We start from the raw sequence: 23,844 nt of genomic DNA on the forward strand, positions 1-23,844 counted from the left end.
AAACTTCTGGCAACGCCTCTGCCATCTGCGACCTCAAACTTAGGTTCATGTCAAACATTAGTTGGCAAAGAAATTAGAGCTCACTCAATCTCACTAACACATACTTCGCGCCTGGGGCTCATTCTGATCCACCTAAACCCGACTCATTCGGCCTCAAGCTCACTAAGATATTACTCACCCTTACTCACTCAAGCACATTGCTTAATTTGAGTTTGAGCAAGTCTCTACTAAGTCAACTCATAAGTGAGCTACTGAACTAAGGTGTCAGGTTAAGGATATGATCACAGAGCGCCCAAATTTAATAGGCTAGATTAAATTGATCGATCGAATAGATACTACACAGACTGACTGGCAGACAGATTTGGGTAAGCTGCTTTTATTTCGCTAAAAAGTGCTCTTCTTTAAAGAGCAAGTGACTACCAGGAGCTCAGCCTTTAAGGGAAGCGTCAATTTGAGACTTCAGCTTTTCTGGTTGCTATGAGTAAAAAGCACTTACAAAACATTTTGAAACCTACCACTTTGTACTTTGGTGTCCAAGCGATAGCCGATGCACTGCCCTAAACAAGCCTTGGAATGCAAACCACAGGTCAACAGAACGAGAACAAAATTTCTTGTTATCATGGCAGATCTACAACACCTCCTTAGCTAAAAAAAGAAATATTTGGAAAACTTGTGTGTTTTTGAAACACCCGACAGTGTTGTACAGACTTTGTGTAGAATATGCTGCCATCTAGCAGACACCGAGTGCATTTCTGCAATGTTGAAGGGTGGGTGCGCTCCACCTGTGCAGGCACTAAATGTCCATATTAACGTGCAGTGGCAGATAGGGGTGGCACTGCCAAAAATGTTTCGTGTGCCTTGTTGCTCAGACTGCGGAAACTGGGATGCTAAAAATATTTGCAGGAAATTACCCTTTATGTTATTTGACTTTCTCGTGGCTGACGCCAAAGGCCAGCTCTGTAGCTCATTTTGCTGCTTACAATTAAATGCGTGTTTATGTTCTCCGTTCTATTCGGATGTGGGGCAGCATAGGCATTCATCACAGCATGCTCTTTCATGCCATGCCAGAATAAAACAGTTTTTGAACCGTTTGAATGCAGGCCAGACAAACTGGCCTTGTGAACGAGTTTCAAAGCCGCATCGTGGCTACTCATGCTTGCCTCTGCTGCTCTTTACAGCATTACTTTGTCGATTACATTGCGATAACAATTACATATTAGGCACGTAGCTTCTTCACGTCATCGAATCTCATCTAATGAACCAGTTCTTCTCGAACATGTTTCTTATAGTTACTTGTTTATTGTGGAGTTTGATAGGGTAACATTTGGTGGTGGGGTTTGCACACGTATTGCTTCACTATGTGTACTTTTTCAAGAATTCCATGTGCTCTTTCAGAGGGGGCGGCCAATTTCATAAGAGCAAACCGAATGCTGTGACTCTCCGCCTGTTATTATTATTTTTTATACCCCAAGAAGAGTAAATATGTTATTCTAAATGGTGATCCTCCTTCATGAAAAATCTTTTATCCACCTTAGTGTGCCGCAAAATGTTAATAGATGTCTCAAGTGTGTCAACACTGTTCAAAACTGAAAAAATACTGTTCTGGCAAATCTGTTACCGTTAACTGTGGGTGCGCTCCCACTGTTTAGGCACAAAGGTGGTTTCGCAAATGTTCAGTAGGCGATAAACAACTGCCCTGCTGCAAACGGCGTGAAACTGTAAGGTGCAAATAAGCCCCGAAAGTGATGACGTGAACCCAAATATTTTACACCTACTGTGCTGTTTTCGAGCAAATGCCCCCCTAAAAGGGTAAAATAGAGACAAAATGGCATCCGAACAACATCGATTCAATTAAAATGAAGCGCTGGAGCCCAAGAAATCAAATTAGCCGGTTTTGCACCTGACTTACCATAATCCTGCTGCGAAAATCACAACAAATTGGCTCTTCCGAATAGCAACACCACCTGGCATCTACTCAAGACACAAATAAATGGCTGAAGTGATCCTACTCTGAAATCTCAAGCTTTGGAAAACAACACGTGCCAATATTAATAATGTGCTGTATTCATTTTATATTTTTCTTGTGTTGAGAGCATTTCCGAATTTCTTAGTTTGCTTACAAGCTCTTTGATCCTTTTTGTTCTTTCGTTCTATCTCCTCCCACTCTAAATAATACGCTTACAAATGAAGGCCCACGTCGACATAGGCCATTTCTAGTAAAATACGCTTTGAAATGGTTTAACAAAGCTTCCTTAGCTTCCAGGTGTGTCTCGCTATAGCCTCTTTTTAGCCGCCCTGCATTGTTCCTCGTGAATAGCAAATAAATGAAGGAATCTTTATTTTAAAATCCGGTGACAGCTACAGTCTATTTAAAGGACCCCTAAACTACCCCCTCCCCCGTGTTTTTTTTTGCAAACATTTGAAGTAAACACGTGCATCATAATCAAAACGCTGCATTATCAACGATTCTACACGTGGCAGCGCAACAAGCCGTTGGCGCTTCACCAATTCCAAGAAACAATATCCCATGCCTTTCGGGCTTGGAATGTGACGTGCAGAATAAATATAGTGCAATAGGTCAAGCAAGCTCCTATGGCTTCCTGTTAGCCTGCACGAAGCTGTCCACGCCACTCGTCATTTGTCGTGATGCCGACACGCATGCACGTGCTTGCGAATCAGGTACTGTGGTCCGTAGCACCGAGTTTATACCGACACTAATCGTATAAGCACCAGCTGGCACAGCAACAGCGATTCACCAACAAGCACACAGTTGACAGAGGGCGGAGTCGCGGCAACCGTAACAAGACAGTGTTTGGAGCAATATGTCATCGATGATGAATGCCGCGCAAGATTGGGAGAGGTGCTCGGCAAGAAGGCAAAGCGGATTCGGCAGAGGTACCAACTTAGGGTAGTGAAAAGAAAAATGAAAGGAGTGATTACTGCGCTTAGATAATCAAATGCATTTAACTCCGCTATTACAGCACTGTTTCGAAAAAATTCAACATCTTTATGGTCGCTGTGCACTTGCGCACAACTTTTTCACCACAACTGAATTTCCACCTCTGAGTGGTTAAATAATGCATCTGGTTTCTGGCTACATGCAGTATAGCACATATTGCGAGCCCGCACTGTTCAGTTATTATATCTTGGTGTATGGCTGTGAGATTGGGGGCCTTGAAATCAAGCGGCACATGTTTAGACCAGCAATGCTATTTCTGTTAATACACACGATCAAACGTAGGGCTCTAGTGCAGCATGGCACAATGTACATTGATTTTATTAGGATAGCACCGAAATCTAGTTTGGCAGATTTGTGCGCAGAAGCAGCATCACTCGATGAGGATTGGGGGGGGGGGCGTTTACATTCTTAAAACGACACGAAGCTAACACACAAGACAAACACAAGAATTCAGATGAAATAATACTTGAAATCTGATACTTTCTTCTGACTCGCCACAAGTGAACTTTCGAAACAAACTGAAAGGTACTGTTGGGCTGGCGAAGCAAGAAAAAACGAAAAAGTAACTCAGACCTCCTTTTAATGTCTGCCAAGCTAACCCCGCTACTAGCAACGTAATCACCACCACTTTCTTTGCTGCGAAGTAACTGACATAAATGTTGATGGCACTTTTATTTACTCGCATTGCTGTCACGAAGCTTTTAAACGTCGCTGCTCATTATATCTAATGTAGCTAGAAAGTTAAACGTAAACATTTTGACAGCAATCTGTCTGGCTGGGTAGAAAAGTTTAGAAAATTGAAATTGCTCCAGCCACAGTTCAAAAAGAGCCCGACGTTTCGGGACCGACTCGGTCCCTTCCTCAGGGGGTGACTGTCTTGGTCATGGAAGTGTCGTCGCGTCGTGTTCTCTCACCACGGCTCCGGCTTTCCCTTTCCACCACGTTTCGGAGACTGTGAACGTACACCGAAGGCATTGTTCCCAGCGAGCGGTTCACGTTGGCAGGCGTATGCTGAATGTGCCAAGACTCGAGCAAGAGCCTCTTTCCCAAATTCCGTTCTGTTTCAATAACAGAAGCGCCGTCTAAGTCAATTTTATGGTCGTGCTTCTCGCAGTGCTCCGCCAGAGCGCTACGTTGCACTTCCATCTTCCTGACGTCGTTCTTGTGTTGGCGCATTCTTTCCGGGAAACACTTGCTCTCGCCTATGTAGCAGGCTGGACACCCAGAACACGACACTTTGTAGACAACGCCCGGGTGTAGCTCCCTCGGAGGTCGGTCTTTCGGCCGCGGTAGCAAGCGAGTGAGCGTCGAAACAGGTTTATGGATTACCGTGACCCCGGCTTTTCCTAGGACTCTCGAGAGCTGTTCACTTATGCCCGGCACATATGGAATGGCGACGCGGTTGTTTGGCGACTTCGTTTCTCTCGTGTGCGGTGGTGTGGCCAGGGCGGAAAGGGGGTCGGGCGGTGTGTCGCTTGCAGGTGTCTTTCCGCGGTGCGGTGGTTGTCGTCTCGACAAACGGCGTGACGCCCGGCGGATGAACGCTTCTGTGTAGCCATTCCTTCGTAGCTCGGCGACAATCCTCTTTTCTTCTTTCTTCCTCTCACCTTCCGACGTGCAGATTACTCGTGCACGTGAGAGGAGTGCCGAAACCACTGAAGCTTTGTGGGCAGTTGGATGACAGGACGAAAAATGCAAATACCTGCCGGTGTGAGTTGGCTTTCTATACACCGAAAAGGTCATGCGCTCGCCCTGTCGTCTGACTAAAACATCGAGAAACGGAAGCGCCCCGTCTCGCTCTCGTTCCACTGTGAACTGTATCGCTTGGTCGATGGAGTTTAGATGTTCGAGGAAGCTGTCTACTGCTGCCTTCTTTATTATGCAAAAACAGTCATCCACGTACCTCACAAATACTTTCGGCCTGTCAATAAAGGAGCCCAGTGCCGTCTCTTCTATGTGTTCCATTGTGAGGTTCGCAGCCGTAACTGAGATCGCCGCTCCCATCGCGGTCCCGCTGGCTTGTCTGTAGAAGCTCCCGTTGACGCTGAAATACGTCCCTTTGAGGCAGTATTCCAGTAGGCGACACAGTTCGTCGACGCCCAGGCAGGTTCTTTCATCCAAGAGCTGGTCTTGGTTCAACGCTGCTCGTGCGCTAGATACCGCTAGTGCTACGGGCACACTGGTGAACAGGGATACGACGTCGAACGAGACGAAGCACTCATCGCTGCTCACGGTCACATCTCTCATGCGCTCCACGAAGTGGCTGGCGTCGCGTATGTGGGTTGGTGTTTGCCCCACGAGCGGCGCGAGAGTCCGGTGGAGATACTTGGACAGCGCCCGGAGTGGAGAAGTTGTAAAATCCACGATAGGACGGAGCGGAACTGTGGGCTTGTGGGTCTTGGGAAGCCCGTAAAATCCTGGTGCAGAGCCGTTCCGGCAGATGAGCTGGAGGTATATGTTTCTCGCCTTCGGGTGCGCTTTAAAGATATCCGCCAGGAGCTTGTTCATTTCCCTTTGGACACTTGGTGTGGGGTCCTTCGTCAGCTCTTCGTAGGCCGGACTGTCCAGCAGGTCTCGCACTTTGTCGTTGTATGCCTCCCTGTCGAGCAGGACCACTGCGTTCCCTTTGTCGGCCGGGAGGATGACAACCTTATCATCATTTCGGAGCGCATGGATCGCCTTACACTCCTCTCTCGACAGGTTGTGCTCACGGCGCTTTCCTATTTTTGATAGTACGCCGATAGCCTTGAGACGCACGTTCTCCCGAATGCCGCTGTCGAGTCGCCTTATGCCTTCCTCCGTAGCCGCGATGATCTTCGGCGGTGACGGACGTGTCGTGGTCGTGTTGAAGTTGTGTCCCTTTGCCAGCACGCTGTGCTCTGTCGGGGAGAGTTGTTTGGAGGACAGATTGACGACGAAATTCTCGTTGTCAGGACTGTAGTGGTGTTTTTCGCCTTGAAGCGTCGCAAGCTTACTTTTGTGGGTCGCTTGTTGTTTCTGCGCTGTTGTTGCAGCCACATTTCGTGCGAACTCCTCCAGTGACGGAAAGGTGTCTGGGAGTCGATGTTGAAGTTGCCGTCGTAGAAAGAATAGGTCTAATTCCTTCTTCTTGATGACGCTGTGGCACTCATGGATTCGGGCGTTTAGTAGCCGCCGTTCAGCTTGTGCGATGATCTTGTTGCCCTCCGCCGTGTGCACCAGGCGCTTGAGCTGAAGGCTTCGTGGTATCACGTTCCTCTCCCGACAGGTCCTCGTGAAGTCGAGATGGTTGCGGTAGGTCATGACGCCGCGTGCTACGTTCACGTACCGCTTTGCGAGGAGCGCTGCTTCCTGACCGAAGTCACTGCGTAATGACTTAAACGTAAACATTTTGACAGCAATCTGTCTGGCTGGGTAGAAAAGTTTAGAAAATTGAAATTGCTCCAGCCACAGTTCAAAAAGAGCCCGACGTTTCGGGACCGACTCGGTCCCTTCCTCAGGGGGTGACTGTCTTGGTCATGGAAGTGTCGTCGCGTCGTGTTCTCTCACCACGGCTCCGGCTTTCCCTTTCCACCACGTTTCGGAGACCGTGAACGTACACCGAAGGCATTGTTCCCAGCGAGCGGTTCACGTTGGCAGGCGTATGCTGAATGTGCCAAGACTCGAGCAAGAGCCTCTTTCCCAAATTCCGTTCTGTTTCAATAACAGAAGCGCCGTCTAAGTCAATTTTATGGTCGTGCTTCTCGCAGTGCTCCGCCAGAGCGCTACGTTGCACTTCCATCTTCCTGACGTCGTTCTTGTGTTGGCGCATTCTTTCCGGGAAACACTTGCTCTCGCCTATGTAGCAGGCTGGACACCCAGAACACGACACTTTGTAGACAACGCCCGGGTGTAGCTCCCTCGGAGGTCGGTCTTTCGGCCGCGGTAGCAAGCGAGTGAGCGTCGAAACAGGTTTATGGATTACCGTGACCCCGGCTTTTCCTAGGACTCTCGAGAGCTGTTCACTTATGCCCGGCACATATGGAATGGCGACGCGGTTGTTTGGCGACTTCGTTTCTCTCGTGTGCGGTGGTGTGGCCAGGGCGGAAAGGGGGTCGGGCGGTGTGTCGCTTGCAGGTGTCTTTCCGCGGTGCGGTGGTTGTCGTCTCGACAAACGGCGTGACGCCCGGCGGATGAACGCTTCTGTGTAGCCATTCCTTCGTAGCTCGGCGACAATCCTCTTTTCTTCTTTCTTCCTCTCACCTTCCGACGTGCAGATTACTCGTGCACGTGAGAGGAGTGCCGAAACCACTGAAGCTTTGTGGGCAGTTGGATGACAGGACGAAAAATGCAAATACCTGCCGGTGTGAGTTGGCTTTCTATACACCGAAAAGGTCATGCGCTCGCCCTGTCGTCTGACTAAAACATCGAGAAACGGAAGCGCCCCGTCTCGCTCTCGTTCAACCGTGAACTGTATCGCTTGGTCGATGGAGTTTAGATGTTCGAGGAAGCTGTCTACTGCTGCCTTCTTTATTATGCAAAAACAGTCATCCACGTACCTCACAAATACTTTCGGCCTGTCAATAAAGGAGCCCAGTGCCGTCTCTTCTATGTGTTCCATTGTGAGGTTCGCAGCCGTAACTGAGATCGCCGCTCCCATCGCGGTCCCGCTGGCTTGTCTGTAGAAGCTCCCGTTGACGCTGAAATACGTCCCTTTGAGGCAGTATTCCAGTAGGCGACACAGTTCGTCGACGCCCAGGCAGGTTCTTTCATCCAAGAGCTGGTCTTGGTTCAACGCTGCTCGTGCGCTAGGTACCGCTAGTGCTACGGGCACACTGGTGAACAGGGATACGACGTCGAACGAGACGAAGCACTCATCGCTGCTCACGGTCACATCTCTCATGCGCTCCACGAAGTGGCTGGCGTCGCGTATGTGGGTTGGTGTTTGCCCCACGAGCGGCGCGAGAGTCCGGTGGAGATACTTGGACAGCGCCCGGAGTGGAGAAGTTGTAAAATCCACGATAGGACGGAGCGGAACTGTGGGCTTGTGGGTCTTGGGAAGCCCGTAAAATCCTGGTGCAGAGCCGTTCCGGCAGATGAGCTGGAGGTATATGTTTCTCGCCTTCGGGTGCGCTTTAAAGATATCCGCCAGGAGCTTGTTCATTTCCCTTTGGACACTTGGTGTGGGGTCCTTCGTCAGCTCTTCGTACCAACCCACATACGCGACGCCAGCCACTTCGTGGAGCGCATGAGAGATGTGACCGTGAGCAGCGATGAGTGCTTCGTCTCGTTCGACGTCGTATCCCTGTTCACCAGTGTGCCCGTAGCACTAGCGGTATCTAGCGCACGAGCAGCGTTGAACCAAGACCAGCTCTTGGATGAAAGAACCTGCCTGGGCGTCGACGAACTGTGTCGCCTACTGGAATACTGCCTCAAAGGGACGTATTTCAGCGTCAACGGGAGCTTCTACAGACAAGCCAGCGGGACCGCGATGGGAGCGGCGATCTCAGTTACGGCTGCGAACCTCACAATGGAACACATAGAAGAGACGGCACTGGGCTCCTTTATTGACAGGCCGAAAGTATTTGTGAGGTACGTGGATGACTGTTTTTGCATAATAAAGAAGGCAGCAGTAGACAGCTTCCTCGAACATCTAAACTCCATCGACCAAGCGATACAGTTCACGGTGGAACGAGAGCGAGACGGGGCGCTTCCGTTTCTCGATGTTTTAGTCAGACGACAGGGCGAGCGCATGACCTTTTCGGTGTATAGAAAGCCAACTCACACCGGCAGGTATTTGCATTTTTCGTCCTGTCATCCAACTGCCCACAAAGCTTCAGTGGTTTCGGCACTCCTCTCACGTGCACGAGTAATCTGCACGTCGGAAGGTGAGAGGAAGAAAGAAGAAAAGAGGATTGTCGCCGAGCTACGAAGGAATGGCTACACAGAAGCGTTCATCCGCCGGGCGTCACGCCGTTTGTCGAGACGACAACCACCGCACCGCGGAAAGACACCTGCAAGCGACACACCGCCCGACCCCCTTTCCGCCCTGGCCACACCACCGCACACGAGAGAAACGAAGTCGCCAAACAACCGCGTCGCCATTCCATATGTGCCGGGCATAAGTGAACAGCTCTCGAGAGTCCTAGGAAAAGCCGGGGTCACGGTAATCCATAAACCTGTTTCGACGCTCACTCGCTTGCTACCGCGGCCGAAAGACCGACCTCCGAGGGAGCTACACCCGGGCGTTTTCTACAAAGTGTCGTGTTCTGGGTGTCCAGCCTGCTACATAGGCGAGAGCAAGTGTTTCCCGGAAAGAATGCGCCAACACAAGAACGACGTCAGGAAGATGGAAGTGCAACGTAGCGCTCTGGCGGAGCACTGCGAGAAGCACGACCATAAAATTGACTTAGACGGCGCTTCTGTTATTGAAACAGAACGGAATTTGGGAAAGAGGCTCTTGCTCGAGTCTTGGCACATTCAGCATACGCCTGCCAACGTGAACCGCTCGCTGGGAACAATGCCTTCGGTGTACGTTCACGGTCTCCGAAACGTGGTGGAAAGGGAAAGCCGGAGCCGTGGTGAGAGAACACGACGCGACGACACTTCCATGACCAAGACAGTCACCCCCTGAGGAAGGGACCGAGTCGGTCCCGAAACGTCGGGCTCTTTTTGAACTGTGGCTGGAGCAATTTCAATTTTCTAAACTTTTCTACCCAGCCAGACAGATTGCTGTCAAAATGTTTACGTTTAAGTCATTACGCAGTGACTTCGGTCAGGAAGCAGCGCTCCTCGCAAAGCGGTACGTGAACGTAGCACGCGGCGTCATGACCTACCGCAACCATCTCGACTTCACGAGGACCTGTCGGGAGAGGAACGTGATACCACGAAGCCTTCAGCTCAAGCGCCTGGTGCACACGGCGGAGGGCAACAAGATCATCGCACAAGCTGAACGGCGGCTACTAAACGCCCGAATCCATGAGTGCCACAGCGTCATCAAGAAGAAGGAATTAGACCTGTTCTTTCTACGACGGCAACTTCAACATCGACTCCCAGACACCTTTCCGTCACTGGAGGAGTTCGCACGAAATGTGGCTGCAACAACAGCGCAGAAACAACAAGCGACCCACAAAAGTAAGCTTGCGACGCTTCATGGCGAAAAACACCACTACAGTCCTGACAACGAGAATTTCGTCGTCAATCTGTCCTCCAAACAACTCTCCCCGACAGAGCACAGCGTGCTGGCAAAGGGACACAACTTCAACACGACCACGACACGTCCGTCACTGCCGAAGATCATCGCGGCTACGGAGGAAGGCATAAGGCGACTCGACAGCGGCATTCGGGAGAACGTGCGTCTCAAGGCTATCGGCGTACTATCAAAAATAGGAAAGCGCCGTGAGCACAACCTGTCGAGAGAGGAGTGTAAGGCGATCCATGCGCTCCGAAATGATGATAAGGTTGTCATTCTCCCGGCCGACAAAGGGAACGCAGTGGTCCTGCTCGACAGGGAGGCATACAACGACAAAGTGCGAGACCTGCTGGACAGTCCGGCCTACGAAGAGCTGACGAAGGACCCCACACCAAGTGTCCAAAGGGAAATGAACAAGCTCCTGGCGGATATCTTTAAAGCGCACCCGAAGGCGAGAAACATATACCTCCAGCTCATCTGCCGGAACGGCTCTGCACCAGGATTTTACGGGCTTCCCAAGACCCACAAGCCCACAGTTCCGCTCCGTCCTATCGTGGATTTTACAACTTCTCCACTCCGGGCGCTGTCCAAGTATCTCCACCGGACTCTCGCGCCGCTCGTGGGGCAAACACCAACCCACATACGCGACGCCAGCCACTTCGTGGAGCGCATGAGAGATGTGACCGTGAGCAGCGATGAGTGCTTCGTCTCGTTCGACGTCGTATCCCTGTTCACCAGTGTGCCCGTAGCACTAGCGGTATCTAGCGCACGAGCAGCGTTGAACCAAGACCAGCTCTTGGATGAAAGAACCTGCCTGGGCGTCGACGAACTGTGTCGCCTACTGGAATACTGCCTCAAAGGGACGTATTTCAGCGTCAACGGGAGCTTCTACAGACAAGCCAGCGGGACCGCGATGGGAGCGGCGATCTCAGTTACGGCTGCGAACCTCACAATGGAACACATAGAAGAGACGGCACTGGGCTCCTTTATTGACAGGCCGAAAGTATTTGTGAGGTACGTGGATGACTGTTTTTGCATAATAAAGAAGGCAGCAGTAGACAGCTTCCTCGAACATCTAAACTCCATCGACCAAGCGATACAGTTCACGGTGGAACGAGAGCGAGACGGGGCGCTTCCGTTTCTCGATGTTTTAGTCAGACGACAGGGCGAGCGCATGACCTTTTCGGTGTATAGAAAGCCAACTCACACCGGCAGGTATTTGCATTTTTCGTCCTGTCATCCAACTGCCCACAAAGCTTCAGTGGTTTCGGCACTCCTCTCACGTGCACGAGTAATCTGCACGTCGGAAGGTGAGAGGAAGAAAGAAGAAAAGAGGATTGTCGCCGAGCTACGAAGGAATGGCTACACAGAAGCGTTCATCCGCCGGGCGTCACGCCGTTTGTCGAGACGACAACCACCGCACCGCGGAAAGACACCTGCAAGCGACACACCGCCCGACCCCCTTTCCGCCCTGGCCACACCACCGCACACGAGAGAAACGAAGTCGCCAAACAACCGCGTCGCCATTCCATATGTGCCGGGCATAAGTGAACAGCTCTCGAGAGTCCTAGGAAAAGCCGGGGTCACGGTAATCCATAAACCTGTTTCGACGCTCACTCGCTTGCTACCGCGGCCGAAAGACCGACCTCCGAGGGAGCTACACCCGGGCGTTGTCTACAAAGTGTCGTGTTCTGGGTGTCCAGCCTGCTACATAGGCGAGAGCAAGTGTTTCCCGGAAAGAATGCGCCAACACAAGAACGACGTCAGGAAGATGGAAGTGCAACGTAGCGCTCTGGCGGAGCACTGCGAGAAGCACGACCATAAAATTGACTTAGACGGCGCTTCTGTTATTGAAACAGAACGGAATTTGGGAAAGAGGCTCTTGCTCGAGTCTTGGCACATTCAGCATACGCCTGCCAACGTGAACCGCTCGCTGGGAACAATGCCTTCGGTGTACGTTCACGGTCTCCGAAACGTGGTGGAAAGGGAAAGCCGGAGCCGTGGTGAGAGAACACGACGCGACGACACTTCCATGACCAAGACAGTCACCCCCTGAGGAAGGGACCGAGTCGGTCCCGAAACGTCGGGCTCTTTTTGAACTGTGGCTGGAGCAATTTCAATTTTCTAAGCTAGAAAGTTACACATGCCTTGCCTAGCGTACTAACCTCCCACACAGAGAACTGCCTCTAGTTGCAATGGGCCGCACTTCACATAATGGCCACGCTGAACCCACGGCAGACTGCAGTAGTTGCCCTTGTTTTAGGTGCATCGTAAAGACGCGGTTATGCAAAATGGTGCGACATGTGCTACGTGTATGCACCATTTAGTTCACACTGCCGATCCACTGCACACGTTTAACACCCAGGCACATAAAATTAACATTGGGGACATGCAGACAATTTTCCAAAGGATACCCAAGACATATGCAGATGGCATAGGCTGCCGTCATGTTGCGGTAAGCTTACACAAGTTGCACATCAAAAGATTACTTGTACTCTACTATGTACCCTCGTATCGAAAGAAAAAAGATCGATCACTCGGGTCGCACGTACGCAACTAGCCGCAACCGTTCGTCCTGCTTACTCACCGAATACTCGCACACTACGGCGAGCAGTTGATTAAGGTGCACGTGACAGGTATGAACAAAAAGGCACTCGTACAGAAGAACAGCAACTTATACTTACAAACGTAATCTTGCTCGTCGCTGGCGTTGCTGAGGCAGCTGAAATTGTCTTTTCTCTGCCCAGAAGCCGGATGACAAAGTCAATGTTATCAGGTCTTGGTAAGGGAGCGTCGACGAAATCGGACAAAGTCGCCCGAAAGGTGGCCAGGGAAGTTTTTATTCACAACAAAACTAAAATGATTTCAAGCCTCCTTAACAGAAGTGATATTTAGCACTCACAGAGGCAGCGAAGGTGTCGTCAACCAGCAATTGTGAAAATCAACTGTCGCTCAGCTCGGCGAGCTTGTATCACGACTGAGATCGTGGTTGGCGCGAATGACTGTGAAAATTTTTTTTAATGAAGTAGCATGCATTTGATAGCTATTATACAGCAACAGCGGGCTGTATAACCAACAAAATAAGCGTACTACTTCTTACGACTGTGCTAAGCTTCAGTTGCGTGTCACACGGACACCTGTCAAAGCAGAAGGAATAAGATGGTCGCGATCTGTGCATCGCAATTTCCGACTCACAGGCCGCGATTTTCCTAATGTGTTTTCGAAACGTTTGCGCGATTCTGCACCAAACACAACCTGAGGGGTCTGATGAAGATCAAAAGGCACCATTACAAAGTATCAGCGAGAAAAATCAGGCGATCCTCGCAAAATCGCGAAAACCAGCATCAGCTAATACGATTGCAGCATATATTTCGTTATGCCGAAGTTCCGCACGGTATGCAGCTGCAGTAGTCTGGAACTCCACATGCCTGAAAAGCCACCGTTGTACGTGAGAGAATGACGCGTCAATACCAAACGAGAATGACGGCCGTAAAGGGGCGAAGAAGCGCAAAATTTTTGTCCTAATTAAAGTAGGTGGTAGTATAAGGTGCTAGGCGTTACCACAAGGTTGGGCTCAAACTTTACAATTCAATACAATAATACCGGTTTAACCACACCGCGGTTTCGACGCTTCACCCAAAACTAAACCCTGCCTACGCCCTTCAAAACGTGACCCAGCATGGTCACATGTGTGTGTACTTTTAATCTCAATTACATCTCGCTCTGATTGCGACATACACCAGACCGCATGAACACAATACGGCAGCTTGTAAAATACAATTACTAAGCGTATACACGTACATGGTTTATTAGTAAAAAATGCGCAAAGCCACAACAGTCCACCTGCGCCTGTCCGCTATGAACTTAGTCCTAGCTACATTACATGTATACACTAAGGAAAAGTACCAGAATATGCTACCAGCTAGCGTATAAGCAAAACATCGCAAAACTAACGATGACTGTGGAAGAGTGTGCACAACACGAGCGGTAATTTTCAACATTTTTTGACAGCTTAACCGCTAAGGAAAGCTCTGCATCGGTGCGAAGCGATTGGTCAGATTATTACTTGTGTTTTAAGTCATAGCGATTCTCTCTGCTTCTTTTCGTTGCGCCAACAATATTATTGCACACTACATTATCACTGTTTCATATGTTACACCACGGAGCCACCACAACAGTATTCGATGGTTCTTTGAGAGAGAGCTCTAGTCTCAGGGCTCTGATCACAGACAAAGAAAAATTAATTTTGCATTTGGCAACTCAACCAAGAAATTGATGTTCTACATAAATTAGGTTAGAAGCACTATTTCAAGTGGGCTGCAATCCAAAAGAATTTTTGACGCAGCCATACCAAATTACGTATATATCTACAGACTTTCCTCACTTCACTCAGCTCAAAATGTGCTGCATGTTGGTGTTACTGTGTTCTGCGAATGGTGCTGAAGTCTAAATCAGAATGCTGATGGCATAGCGCCAACAGTCAACTGAGCCTAGCTGTTTCAACCCAGCACCTCACATTTGCATATGATGTCACAGATATATGATGCTGCAATTTCCTTCGAAATCGACCTCCTGTAGTTCAACCATCAAATCCTTTAAGAAGATGTGTAGGTTTCAAATAACATACTCATGGTGACACCGTTCATCGTGTATGATCTTCTACATATGCCATGCGGTATGAGAAATTCTAGACGTGCATTTTTTTTTCATTTTCCCTAGCCTTGAATTCTGTCATCCTTGCCTCAACAACCCACTCATCTCGAGTGCATTAGATGAGCACAGTTCACATCTGAATTCTGTAATCCAACACCTGAACAAGGCACGCTTGTCAGCATAAGCAGGTGTGCATTTGATGTCCAAAAGCTCACCTGTCCTATCCTTGTGCCCTGCGCATCCAGTATTCAAGTCTACCCAGGAATATTTATAGGTGTTGAGAGCTTCCCATCTCCGAATACTAGATGCTGATAGGCCCTACAAGCTCCTTCGTCTTGTTTATGTGAACTGCATACTATGTTAACATTTTGTACCATGGCGACAGTCCATTATACATATTTCCTCCAGTTCGTGCTATTGATACACAGAAATGCTACTATATTGAGCTCCCATAGACCAAGAACTCCCATACAAATTTTGGGGATCAACAGATGCTTGAGCGACAGCAAATGCTACTCACTGATAATCAAATCCGAGTTCCACTATACATCATTGTACGCCATCTTCAATGCAATTTGTGCAAAATCACCAACTCGTCAAAGGAGTACATATGGCAGCCAATCAGTTCCCTTAGATTTCCTGAAAACACATGCCCCCTGTTTGAGCAGCATCACAGCATATTTTTGTGGAGACTGAAACCAATAGATCCTCGAAAACGTCACTAAATCATTTGGTTGGCCCTGTAAATATATCCAGCAATGTGACATGCGACTGAATCTGGAAGCGCCGCAAAGCAATCTACTCATGTGGTACGTACACCCACGTGATACCATGCTACACCTTATGCCATCTGCCTGGGGAAGTCTTTGGATATCCCGTGTACTTGGGTGTACGTGAAAGAACCTTTAAGTGTGATATACCTAATTGTACTTAGAAGGGGGCATAAATAGTTTGTGATTATGCCATTTCTTTATAACATGGAAGAAATTACGTGATTTTTTATCATAGAATATGTGAGTAAATCTCTTATCGGTACATGTTACACTCCCTAAGTTACAGTCGTGGCATCCATATTCCCATGAACTGCAGCAGATGTCAAATATATAGAAACATATCATAGGAGCGCTAAAAATTGTCATTGATGCCCTGTCCCCTAGCCCAATCAAGATGTTCACCTGTTCTAGAGAGATATAGGCCTTAAAAAAGTGGCGACTGGTTGACATGACAACCAATTCTGCCATCTGCAAGAAATAAAAGCTTTGACGCTGCTAGATTTTTAGTGGTGCAGAGTCGTTTGCCAGTAACAGGAGTCATTTTAGCTTCAAAACATGCTGTGACCCAAGAACTGACCATTTATGCCCACTTGCAAGCACAATTAGCCATATTACTGGACTGTCTTTTGTGCCCAAATACACGGGAAATCCAAAGGCTTCCCCAGGCAGATAACGTAAGGTGTATGGCATCACGTGGGTTTACGCACCACCTAGTGTCGAATGCTTTGCAGCACTTCAGTATTGAATCACATTGTGACATTGCTCGGTATATTTGCAGGCCAAACCACTAGATTCAGCGACGTTTCTGAGGATGTTGTCGTGCCATTGACTATACTGCTGCCTTGCAAAAGACAAAACTTGTAGGCCTGTGTTGATTGCATGGTTCAGCGTTGGGTGGAATATATTCTTATTCCAGACATTACTACGTTATGCACTGTTGATCCTAATTTTGAAGCTGCTGGCTGCATCACTCATGTCATCCTTGATCCCAACAGATAGAGAAAGCCAATATGGACCGACAGTATTTCACCAAGCCCTACCTCTTAATGAGCAACGGAATACTGAAACGTATATGCAGGACATTCAAGGCAGACATTGGGTGACACACTGTAAAGCGTGCTTTAGGCGTGTCTGTAGGTCTACCTACTGACCCTGTTCTTTTACTCTGATCGACACGAAGCCAACCTTCCTGCCAATGACTACACATATTGTCTATATTACATTCTAAAGAAGCTTCTACATATAGCTGTGTGACAGCGTATTGGAAGGCACATAAGGTAGCAGTGAACTTGACTCTTGTACACGCATGCATAATGAGATGATATGGGCTAACTATCCCTCAATGGTGTCATGCTCCCAACTTTCAAAATCCTTTCTCTCAAGTAACTTTAACTCAAGTTTTATGAAAACAAAACAGATGACTCACTTTCTATGCAGAAGTCACCATCAGTGCACAAATTACCTGAAACAGAAAAAATCTCCCACTTACATAACATTATTAAACATTCCCCACAATGTCATGATTAAAATTATATGGTATCTTGTTGTCAAGTCAATCTAGCTAATAAAGCCCTTATCAGCATTATTTCTTCAGGGTAAGTGAAAATAATATGTTGTGTTTTATGCATTTGTTATATGAAAAATAATAATTTAGGTGCGAAAGAAATGCCCCAGTGAATTTGTGACACCTTAGTTATAATGGCAACAAAAATTATTGAATAACAGCTTTAATGTTATCATATAATTTTGTAAATCTATAGTTTGCATGGGTTAGCAAATGTGCTAGTTCTCTAGTGCCAAAAATAAAAAGTAAGAATGTTTTTATTGATTTTTTATCGCCCGATACTTGCGCTCATGTGCTATAAAAATAAAGTGTAACTTCATGTTTGCTGTGAACTTGACCCCTGTGATAAGACCTCACCTAAAAAGTTTGAGGCACTATTGTAAATACCTGAATTTTCAATCAGTTGGAATAAAAGACAGTGTGGTCTTGCATCTTGAGCTTTGTTTCATTTGTAGATCAACAAGGTCATGGTCGGAAGTCAAGCTCAATTGTCTTTTCTAACTCATTCACATCATAAAAGCACTGAAGCTTGTAAAGCCACATTTGCAAAACTTAAAGATTAAGACCATACATGTGCGCCTGAGCAGCAAAATCAATATTCACGTAAACAATGTGATGAATGCTGTGAACCCTTCCGTACATCAAACGGTCCTCTAAACATTTTGAGAGGTATGCTTGATCATAACTCTGACATGGTTTTGTACTAATACAACTATAGGAGCCAGAACGTTTGAATAGGACTGACATATTAGGTTGATATGGATCTATGATATTGCTGCGAGGAGTCGCCGTAGCGCCAGACGCTACGGCGACTGCATCTCGGATGGTGAACGCGCCTTGCGTTCCAGTGGGTCATTCTGTTCCCCGACGGCCATTGAACGCGCTGTTCGCCACCCGCTAAGCCGACACGTCTGTTTTCCTTAAGTAGGCGCAAGTCCACCAAATAAACGGATCTCCTTCTATTTCTACTAACCTCCCGGTCTCCTGACTTCGGGCTACCCTCACTCTTACGTGACATCTGGTGGAGGTGCGGGGTATGCACAAAAACGACGTTAAAACAGCCACTACAGAGAACGAGGACGCTGAAGACACAGATATTCGAAGCAGTCGCCGCCTCCGAAACCTGCCACCTGAGCTGGGACCGCTACCGGACCCCACGTGACCACGAAAGGACGCTTCCACAGCCACTATGAGCACCCCGCAATCACCCACCCCTGTCATGCTGCAGCAGCCGCGGGTGCCCCCAACTTTCCATGGTGTTGCCGCTGAAGACCCAGAAGAATGGCTCGACCAATTCGAGCGCGTGGCTACCATAAACAGGTGGGATGAAGAAATGAAGCTGCGATACGTTTACTTTTCCCTGGACGGCTCCACCAAAACGTGGTATTAAAACCATGAGACCTCACTGACCACCTGGGAATTTTTGAAGAATGAGTTGCTCAGGACCTTCACCAGCATCATGCGAAAAGAAAGGGCCCCGCTGCTGCTAGAATCGAGGACCCAACAGCCCAATGAGACCCTAAACGTGTACGTCAAAGAAATTAAACGTCTTTTTAGGCGAGCGGACCCAGACATGACCGAAGACAAAAAGGTCGGATACCTAATGCGAGGGGTGAAGGAGTCGCTTTTCGCCGGTCTCATAAGGAACCCTCCTAAAACAGTCGCCGAATTTACTGAAGAAGCGCACACCATAGAAAGGACCCTGGACGCCCGGACTCGGCAATACAACCGCCCGTTTCAGCTCAGCTCGCTCTACTCGGAACCAATTCGAGGTGGGCTAACCACCAACAATCTGCGGGAAGCTATTCGAGAAGTGGTTAAAGAAGAACTACACCGATTGCTACCTCGTACCCCCAGCCCCCCCAGGGAGCATCCCCAAGTCCAGCGGGCGCTTGGCTCTTCATCAGCGACGACTCGAACAGAAGCCGAAGCAATGACTTACGCCGCTGCAGTGAACACTAGGCCACCCCGACAAAACGAGCCCAGTCCTCGGCGGTACGCTGCAGCCCCAAGTAGCCGTGCGCCCTTACCCGCCCACCCTACATACGAGAGACGCCCGAGCCAAAGAAAATGCGACACCTGGAGAACTCCCGACGACCGTCCCCTATACTTTCACTGCGGTGAGGCCGGCCACATTCTTCGACACTGCCCCTACAGGCGGATGGGACTGCATGGCTTCTCATCTCAGGCACCACGGCCACGCCCTGGACAACGACCTCCGGCAATCGAAGACTACTTGCGCCATACAGAGTACTTGCCCAGCCGTTCTCCATCACCACCATCCAGACGCTTCACGTCACCGCACCGCAGCAACAGCGAACGAAGAAGGTCCCCAAGCCCCCGTAGGGGAAACTAAAACCAGCAACCTTAGGAGGTGAGGTTGCTTCAAGAGGAAAAGCCGAAGACCTTCCACCGACGACCATATATGATGACAGCACATCGTCTACGACGACGACAACGCACAACAACCCAAGCCGCGAGACGAAGCAAAACGAAGCAACAAGACGAAGCCGTGACCCGAACCCAAAGCCAACGCGCAACTCCAGCCCACGTGCCACCGATTTTGAAGTATCTATCGACGGCCACCCGGTAACTGCCTTGATTGACACAGGAGCTGACTACTCGGTCATCAGCGGGCCATTGACAGCACAACTGAAGAAGGTTAAGACGGCTTGGGACGGCCCGCAGATCCGCACATTGGGAGGCCACCTCCTCACCCCATCGGGGCGATGTACTGCAAGGGTGACATTCGATGGTCACACATACCTTGCCACTTTCTTGGTGCTCCCACAGTGCTCCCGTGACGTCATTCTCGGCATGGACTTCTTGACTCAACATCACGCAGCTATTGACCTGGCGTCCAGATCCATCAAACTATTCTCGGATAAAGCCATAAATTCATACTCGGCACCACATAATCGCGCAACCCTCCGTGTGCTCGAGAATGACGTGAGCGTCCCACCCCGATCAACGACCCTAATCTCCGTAACCACCGGTACTGCCGAAAATGCTCATGGCGTCGTCGAAGGTAACATACAGCTTTTGCTTGGCCATGATATCGCAATCGCAAGAGGCGTTGCGGACTTCCGGAATAGACAGGGCCCAGTGCTGCTAACAAATTTCAGCCAAGAACACCGTCACCTGGCCAAAGGCACGACCATTGCCTTTCTCGATGAAATCGCGGAAGTCAGTGACACCCTCGCCCTTTCGAATCCAGTGACCATCACCCCACAGACCCACAACTCGCAGCTGTCATTCGACATTAACCCTTCCTTGCCTCAATGCAAGCAGCAACTGCTCCAGAACTTCCTTCGACGTTATGACGACTGTTTCGCCACTTCTTCACAGGTCCGACACACTTCTCTGGCAAAGCATCGAATCATAACACAAGAAGACATCCGCCCTCTCCATCAAAGCCCTTATCGTGTGTCGGAACGTGAACGTCAGGCCATCCGAGAGCAAGTTGAGGAAATGTTACACAACAATGTAATTCGGCCATCGAAAAACCCATGGGCGGCACCAGTTGATTGATTTGTGGGGTTTAACGTCCCAAAACCACCATATGATTATGAGAGACGCCGTAGTGGAGGGCTCCGGAAATTTCGACCACCTGGGGTTCTTTAACGTGCACCCAAATCTGAGCACACGGGCCTCGACATTTCCGCCTCCATCGGAAATGCAGCCGCCGCAGCCGGGATTTGAAACCGCGACCTGCGGGTCAGCAGCCGAGTACCTTAGCCACTAGAACACCGCGGCGGGGCTGGGCGGCACCAGTCGTCCTTGTCAAAAAGTAAGACGGAAGTCTTCGGTTTTGCGTCGATTACCGACGGTTGAATAGTGTAACCAAGAAGGACGTGTACCCTTTACCAAGGATTGACGATACCTTACATCGTCTTAGTGATGCAAGGTACTTCTCGTCCATTGATGTGAAGACAGGGTATTGGCAAATTCAGGTTCATGAAAGAGACCGAGAAAAGACCGCCTTCATCACATCGGATGGATTGTATGAGTTCAAAGTGATGCCATTTGGACTTTGTTCCGCTCCAGCAACCTTCCAGCGTCTAATGAACACAGTACTGGCAGGCCTCAAGTGGCAAACATGTCTCGTATACCTGGACGATGTGGTCGTCTTCACCTCCAACTTTAGCGACCACCTGAAAAGGCTCCTGACGGTACTGGACGCAATTAAGTCATCAGGGCTGACACTGAAGCAAGAAAAATGCCATTTTGCCTATGAAGAACTACAGTTTCTTGGCCATGTTATAAGCAAAGATGGCGTAAGACCAGATCCTGAGAAGACAGCCGCTATCACACAGTTTCCTCAGCCGCAAGATAAGAGAGCAGTGCGCCGATTCTTAGGACTGTGCGCCTATTACCGGCGCTTCGTCAAGAAATTCTCACACATTGCTGACCCTTTGACGCAGCTCACCAAGTCGGACGCCCCTTTTGAATGGAAAGCTGGGCAACGTGAGGCATTCAAAGAACTTCAACAACGTTTACAGTCGCCGCCTGTGCTGGGTCACTTTGATGAAAATGCCGAAACTGAGATACGTACAGAAGCCAGCAGCGTCGGCTTAGGTGCCGTTCTCGTTCAGAAGCACAAGGGCTGCGAGCGCGTCATCGCGTATGCAAGCCGCTCACTGTCGAAAGTGGAAGTGAACTATTCCACGTCTGAGAAGGAGTGTCTTGCGATAGTATGGGCCACCTCGAAATTCCGCCCATAATTGTATGGCAGACCCTTCAAGGTCGTAACGGACCATCATGCGTTGTGCTGGTTGGCCAGTTTGAAAGACCCTTCTGGCCGCCTCGCTGGATGGAGCATACGGCTTCAGGAGTTTGACGTGAAGGTAGTCTACACATCTGGTCCTAAGCACTCTGACGCAGACTGCCTCTCAAGAGCCCCTGTCGGCGCACCACCAAGCCATGAAGATGACGATGCCTTTCTTGGGCCTATCAGCAGCAGCACCTTTGCATTACAGCAGCGCTCAGACCTGATCCTACAACAGTTGATCAACTACATCGAAGGAAAGGCCTCCGTATGGCCTGCACTGTTCAAGCGTGGGATATCCTCCTTCTGTGTGCAAAACGGGATGGTAGTTAAAAAGAACTTCGCACCGAATAAGGCAGCTTACTTTCTTGTCGTCCCAAGCAGCCTCAGAGAAGAAATTTTACAAGGGTTACATGACGAACCCACTGCAGGCCACCTTGGTTTTACACGCACACTCCAGAGAATTCAAGAACGATACTACTGGTCCCGCCTCTCCTCAGATGTTGCGCGGTACGTCAAGAGTTGCCGTGAATGTCAGCGCCGGAAGAGACCTCCAACAAAAGCAGCTGGATTTCTCAAGCCAATTGAACCCCCGTCGAGACCATTCCAACAGATTGGTATGGACCTGCTTGGACCTTTCCCCACGTCAACATCCGGTAACAAGTGGACCATAGTGGCCACTGAGAACCTTACCCGATGCGCTGAAGCTAAGGCCCTTCCGAACGGCAAAGCCGTAGAAGTTGCCAAATTTTTTGTCGGATCAATTCTCCTCCGTCATGGCGCACCTGAGGTACTAATAACAGACAGGGAAACGGCGTTTACGGCTGATCTTACTCAGGCAATCTTACATTACAGTTATACAGATCACCGAAGAACAACTGCGTACCATCCACAGACAAATGGTCTCAAGGAACGCTTGAACAAGACCATTGCCGATATGCTCGCTATGTACGTAGACACAGAACACAAGACGTGGGACTTAATTCTGCCTTACGTGGTCTTCGCCTACAACACCGCGGTGCAGGAGAGCACTAAAATGACACCATTTAATCTCGTCCATGGGAGAGATGCCGTTACTACCCTGGACGCCATGCTGCCTAATGTCACCGATGAAAACAACCTAGACGTGGCCGCCTACATTCAGCGCGCAGAGCAAGCCCGGCAGCTTGCTCGTCTGCGCATAAAAGACCAACAGCGAAACGACGCAAGACGCTACAACCTGCGGAGACGCGATTTAACATACAGGCCAGATGACAAAGTCTGGGTTTGGACGCCCGTTCACCGCCGAGGATTAAGCGAAAAACTCATGCGTTGTTATTTCGGCCCATACAAAGTCATCCGTCAAGTGGATGAAGTGGACTATGAAGTGGTCCCTGATGGGGCTAGCTCATCCCAACGACGCCGCGCACGACAAGAAGTGGTACACGTCGCCCGTTTGAAGCCTTATCATGCGCGCTAAAGGAGGCTCCCTCTTTGCATCTCTTGTTTTGTTTATGTGTGCGTGGTTCGTGCTTATTTGCCATTTACTTTCGCACAGGCTGTCCTTTTGTTTTGGTTTTATTTTAAACGAAGCATCGGGTCGATGCTTACAATGAGGAGGGGAGCAATGCCGCGAGGAGTCACCGTAGCGCCAGACGCTACCGCGACTGTATCTCGAATGGTGAACGCGCCTTGCGTTCCAGTGGGTCATTCTGTTTCCCGACGGCGATTGAACGCGCTGTTCGCCACCCGCTAACCGGCGCGTCTGTTTTCCTTTAGTGGGCGCAAGTCCGCCAAATAAACGAATCTCCTATTTCTACTAACCTCCCGGTCTCCTGACTTCTGGCTACCCTCACTCTTACGTGACAATATTAAAAATTACAACGAAGAAGATCAAAAACAAATGAGTCCAGGAACACAAGATGTGATTCACAGCTGAAGTTTATTCCAAATTACACAACAAATATATACTACATCCACATGGCAATACACAAAATT

General features: G+C 49.3%; 1 protein-coding gene across 1 annotated transcript in view; it reads left to right on the forward strand.

The window, feature by feature from the left end:
* The first annotated feature begins 9,744 nt into the window (after nucleotides 1–9,744).
* Nucleotides 9,745–23,844, forward strand: part of LOC142765826 (uncharacterized) — a 39,134-nt gene continuing 25,034 nt past the window's right edge. The window contains exon 1 of the mRNA XM_075867632.1: nucleotides 9,745–10,728. Coding sequence (XP_075723747.1) covers nucleotides 9,745–10,728 — 984 coding nt within the window. The remainder of the gene's footprint in view (nucleotides 10,729–23,844) is intronic.

The sequence above is a fragment of the Rhipicephalus microplus genome, chromosome 6 (genome assembly GCF_043290135.1).
Source record: "Rhipicephalus microplus isolate Deutch F79 chromosome 6, USDA_Rmic, whole genome shotgun sequence".
Taxonomy (NCBI): Eukaryota; Metazoa; Arthropoda; class Arachnida; order Ixodida; family Ixodidae; genus Rhipicephalus; species Rhipicephalus microplus.